The following is a 6,000-nucleotide window of genomic DNA, read 5'->3' on the forward strand; positions in this document are numbered from 1 at the left end:
CCAGGTGATGTGTGTATTGGTATGCACACTCAGCGGCACCTGGCATTACTTTTTAAGTTTAAATTACTGTTTATATTGGGTCATCACTGGACAAAAATCAATAAAACTGGGTCTCGAGAGCAAAAAGGTGGAGAACCACTGGCCTGATCAGCACTGGGCTGCAGTGTTGGCAGTTGGGCGGTTTTCACACCAAATTGGGTTTCTTTTCAAATACTGTTGTGGGAACATTTAGGTGGTGGCAGGTTGTAGTTTTTGGGCTAGTTTTAATAGCCATGTGCGAGTTTCTGGCCGATATTTCATCCTCATCAATGACATCATATCGAACAGTTACTGTATGACGTTGTGTAAAAAATATTTTGTGTTCTTTCAAAGATATGTTTGACTGATTATACGCTAGTTAACAGGTTACATCGAACACTGATAAAAATTTCAGAACATCTTGTTTAATCATACCTTCATCAAGGGTAAGTGGTTGAAATACGAGTGGCAGTACTGTGCAAAGTGGGGAAAAAGAAGCAGAACTTAAGGACTAGATCCAAAGAGTTCCAGCAGACACTACAAAAGCTCTCTGCGAATATTGCCATTGTGAAATTCGTGCTCATCGGGGTGATTTGAAGTCGCGTTGCGCAACTGAAAAGCACCGTCACAGCACAGCTCCTCATTCCAATACTTGAAGTCCTTTTGAGGTCTAATGTCAGCCCGCCAAGCCGGTCGCTGTTGACAGTTTAGTCAAGGTTTCTGAACTGTGGTTAGCTGTAAACAGCTACCCTTCATCTACAGAAGAAAATGATAGTGATGCTTTAAATTTCTCCTAGCTAACAATATCCCAAAATGCATATCCTTTTCTACTATGTTGTTAAAAGTATTATTTTTTGTTAACAGCTAACACTGCCGTACAGCCAGACACAAAATGGGGTCTTGCACCCTGAATACCATGAACTTCTTTTTTCGGCTGCTCCTGTTAGGGGTTGCCACATCGGATCATCTTCTTCCATATCTTTCTGTCCTCTGCATCTTGTTCTGTTACACCCATCCCCTGCATGTCCTCTCTCACCACATCCATAAACCTTCTCTTAGGCCTTCCTCTTTTCCTCTTCCCTGGCAGCTCCATCCTTAGCATCCTTCTCCCAATATACCCTTCATCTCTCCTCTGTACATGTCCAAACCAACGCAATCTCGCCTCTCTGATTTTGTCTCCCAACCGTCTAACTTGAGCTGACCCTCTAACGTCCTCATTTCTAATCCTACCCATCCTCGTCACACCCAATGCAAATCTTAGCATCTTTAACTCTGCCACCTCCAGCTCTGTCTCCTGCCTTCTGGCCAGTGCCACCGTCTCCAACCCATATAACATAGCTGGTCTCAATACTGTCCTATAGACCTTCCCTTTCACTCTTGCTGATACCCGTCTGCCACAAATTACTCCCGACACTCTTCTCCATCCATTCCACCCTGCCTACACTCTCTTCCACAATCCCCATTACTCTGTACTGTTGATCCCAAGTATATAAACTCATCCACCTTTGCCAACTCCACTCCACTGACCTCCCTCTCATTCACACACATGTATTGTGTTTTGGTGGTCCTACTGACCTTCATTCCACTCTGCTCCTCCTCATATCTTCACCTCTCCAGGTTCTCCTCAATCTGCTCCCTACTTTCGCTACAGATCACAATCTCATCAGCAAACATCACAGTCCACAGGGACTCCTGTCTAATCTCGTCTGTCAGCCTGTCCATCACCACTGCAAGTAAGAAAGGGCTCAGAGCCAATCCCTGATGTAATCCCACCTCCGTCACTCCTACCGCACACCTCACCACTGTCACACTTCCCTCGTACATATCCTGTAAAACACTTACGTACTTTTCTGCCACTTCCAACTTCCTCACACAATACCACAGCTCCTCTCAGTCACTCTGTCATATTCTTTCTCCAGGTCCACAAAGACGCAATGCAACTCCTTCTGGCCTCTAAACTTCTCCACCAACATTCTCAGAGCAAACGTCACATCTGTGGTGTTCTTTCTTGGCATGAAACCACACTGCTGCTCACCAATCATCACCTCACTTCTTAACTGACCTTCCACTACTCTTTCCCATAACTTCATGCTGTGGCTCATCAATTTTATTCCCCTGTAGACAATTTAATTGTCATTCTGTTTGCTCTCCATAAACTGTGTTCATTTGTTGATGCTTTCCTTTTAGCGCGATTCTTATTTTCTGGCTTTTGCATTAGCTCGGACACTGTTCCTGAATGTCATGTTGTGTCACTGGCTATGACTAATATTATAGTTAAGGAAACGAATTTACGCAGTTTGCATGTAGAATATCGAATGTTTTCGCAATGATCTTCAAATACAAAACACTGCAGCAGTGGGAAAGTGATGAGTTTTGATTATACTTGTTATATTGCTTAATTTGTTAAGTTTTATTGGGCTAGTTTTGGTACTTTTGGGCTACTTTTTAAAGCTTGGCGAGAAAAATGCAAACCTGCTGGGCTGTAAAGTGCTGGTCAGCTCAGGTGGAGCAGTCCAAGCACATCACTGCATTCGTGTTGAGCGAACTTCACAGTAAACGCCACGACCCACTGTACGAATTACTTTTTATCTCTCTATTATTTAAAAAAATCCTAAGAATAGACAAGACTACTGTATTTCGAAGAAATTGTCCCGAGATGAGACTATTTCAAACAGATTTTTTCCAAGTCCTGAGACGTGACGAGACTATTTCAATTAGATTTTTTCAAGTCCCGCGAGACGAGAGTCACAGTTCACACCGTCCGGTCTTCCGCCGGCTGAATTACTGTTGAAAGAAGGATGTATTGTAATGTTACTGCGTAGTTTACGTATAAGTGATGGGCTTTGCAATGGGACTAGATTAGTCGTACTGAAAATTGGTCGAACAATTCTTAACATGTAAAATTTTAACAGGCGACAAGAAAGGTAATATAGTAAATATTCCACAAATAACATTAGACAACAAAGGAGATCTTGCTATGCCATTCGTATTAAAACGTTTACAGTTTCCAGTTAGAATAGCTTTTGCTATGACAATTAACAAATCTCAGGGACAAACATTCAAAAAAGTTATTATTTATTAAAAAGAAAGAAATGATATTCACACACGGGCAGTTATACGTTGTGTTGTCACGATGTAACTCCAAACATGGAATCAAAATTCAATGCGATATTGATGAAAAGTTAATTCCAAATATTGTTTTTACTGAAGTTTTAATGTAAAAGTGAAATTCACCAATAACAAAGACAAACAGAACAAAAACATATAATGCAAAGAATACCTCTAATGCAACATGAAACATAATTTTCTTTCAATTTATTACATTTTACTATTTTTAACTACTTTTTTTTTTTTTTACTCAGTCTTCTGCCTCTAACAATTCTTTGACGATCCCATGCACATACCCTGGGGTGGGCGAGCAGGGAGCAGAGCCCCCTAGTAATTAAAAAAACAAAAACGTCAATCTTATCACCTCTTAATCTCAGTTTGCTTCAACAGAAAAGGTTCCGCTCCTTGAATCTTGCCTGGTTGCTCAAAATGTTATGTTGCTAGTGGCCATGTTGTCCAGCGGACTAACAAACTGCTTCCTAAACGCTGCTGTGATACGGAGTGGCTGTCTAATGTTATAATAAAAAAAAATAACACGTTCATAAAATTAAACACTGGACACCCTTACTTCCGATTAGAGTATAAAACTACATTACGCTCCATAATTTCTATTATTTACTGTTAGGGCCATTTTTTAGGTACCGTAACATTCATTATTGAGCCGATTAGCGAACTTTAAAGCACGGGGGTTTATTTTCGAAGTAGCACCTCGCGCGGTATGGCGGTGGCCTCTGCCGCTCTCCCTCTCTCTCACTGAGGGTCACCGTCACGAGGTTGGGAGTGGGCGAGGACGACAGGGGTGAAGAAAGTTTGAAACCAACCGTGACAAGTGACGTGTATGCATCTGTCAACAGAAACTCAAGCAGGAGGCCGTTCGCCTGCGAAAGGGAAGCGCCTTCAAAACCACGGCACGGAAGAGAACCGCGAAGCCGCTCAGGCTGTGCTGTGCTCCAGGAACAAAGCAGCAGGTCGACGGCGCGGGCGGGAAGGCCTCAGCCTCGCGTTATTTCTCTATTTGTTTGGTTTTGGGTTTGTCTGGTTTTGGGGTGCTTTCTTTTTTTTCTTCTCATTTTTAACAAGCCCCTAGTATGAGGCAAGCAAACAGGCGTGCGCGCCTCGCGTTACTCAAAAGTGTTTGCATGACGTTACCGTGCCGCCGGTATCCTGCTGCATCTCCTCGGGAGCGACCTCGGGATTCTCAATCACCGCCGCTTCTTCACTTCCCGAATCCGCCATCCTCGGCTCGCTCACATATATTGTTGTGTGTCTGTGTGTGTTTTTTTTGTACCTGACTAAGGCGCCTGCGCATTCCCGTCACGCTCGCCCATCGCGGTCAGTTACTCGGCGCGCCGGTAGGAAGAATGGGAACAGAACTGGATGTTGGGTCTGAGGATGTCGTGCACTTTTATAAAGTAAAGTAAAGTAGGTGCAAGTCCGCAGAATAAAAGAACGTTATTCCAGATGGGATATGTGTCGGTGTGGTGTGGTGGCGCTGGGATTAGCGCATCTTCCTGACAACCCCAGGGTTAGAATGACATGCCAGTTCGCTCTCTGCAGGATGCCTGGACAATCCAAGCGGTTTGGAAACTCTTTAATCTGACAACGGCACACATTCATTTATTTCCTCACGGCTTGATTACTGTAATGCTGTCTTCACGGGTTTGAACAAGACCTCTCTCTCACGTCTTCAGTTAGTTCAAAATGCAGCCTACAGGCTCCTAACTCGCGATAGCCGGAGTGATCATAATAATAAAAATTCTTTGCATTAATATAGCGCTCAGCAATTGCAGGTTAAGGACTTTGCTTAAGGGTCCAACAGAGCAGAGTCCCAATTGGCATTTACAGGATTTGAACCGGTGTTCTGACGAAACATCCTACCCATCGAAATGATCTACTCACTGATACTACGCATGCGCAGACCAGAATTTTTACAGTTTTCTGCATAGGTATTTACTGTCAACATTTTAGAAGTTGTATATTTTGCATGTGTGACTTTTAATCTTGTACAGGCCATTGTATCATGCACGGCTGTGTCTCTTTCAGACATTAAATGATGCATATAGAATAAATTGAGAAATGTTAGCATTACCATAAATTTGATAGACAACTTCTAAATACAACATGTTAAATGATGATATGGTATAACGTTATAAGTTTAATGTTATGACTTACAATAAACGGATGGGTGTAACATATACGGTGTATATACCGTATCTGCCATTTAAATAAACTACGGTAGGATACTTCGACAAAGTAGGACAAATCATCAGAACACCGGCAACCTTCCGATTGCCAATGCAGATCCCAAGCCTCAGAACCACCACTCCGCCCAAATCACCCCCATTTTGCACACACTGCACTCGCTCCCAGTGTTTTATAGAATTAATTTTAAAGTTTTGGTACTTACTTTCAGAGCTTTGCATGAACAAGCTCCTGAGTACCTAACCAGCCTGCTCCAACGCCATACAGCTTGTAGGACTCTCAGATCTGGGCAACAGGGCCTTCTAGTTGTGCCACACACTCGGCTAAAACCCCGTGGGGATCGTGTCTTTCAGTCTGTGGCACCAAGACCATGTAATAGCCTGCCTTGTGGTCAGCGTGAAGCCAAGTCTGTTGATTTTATTAAAAAAACAACTAAAAACATTTCTTTTTAAACAAGCTTTTAATCAGTGCTGAATAGTTCCAGTCTGTTTATTTCTTGTTTTTATTGGTTTTGTTTGTTTTGTTTCAGCTGTTGTATTTGTACTGTATTTGCTGTTCAGTGCTCTGTTACCTTTTGTCTGTGAAGGGCGCTATATAAATAAACTACTACTACTACTACTACATAAGAAGAGGGACTGAGTACATTAGAACAATCCAGATGGGAAAAGCTCA

At 42.6% G+C, this 6,000-nt stretch overlaps 1 protein-coding gene across 1 annotated transcript in view; it reads right to left on the bottom strand.

The window, feature by feature from the left end:
* snx4 (sorting nexin 4) overlaps nt 1–4,423 on the bottom strand; it is a 92,099-nt gene extending 87,676 nt beyond the window's left edge. Inside the window, exon 1 of the mRNA XM_039755374.1 lies at nt 4,276–4,423. Within this exon, the coding sequence (XP_039611308.1) occupies nt 4,276–4,362 (87 nt within the window). The 5' untranslated portion in view covers nt 4,363–4,423. The remainder of the gene's footprint in view (nt 1–4,275) is intronic.
* Nucleotides 4,424–6,000: the final 1,577 nt, after the last annotated feature.

This window comes from Polypterus senegalus, chromosome 6 (assembly GCF_016835505.1).
Source record: "Polypterus senegalus isolate Bchr_013 chromosome 6, ASM1683550v1, whole genome shotgun sequence".
NCBI lineage: Eukaryota > Metazoa > Chordata > Cladistia > Polypteriformes > Polypteridae > Polypterus > Polypterus senegalus.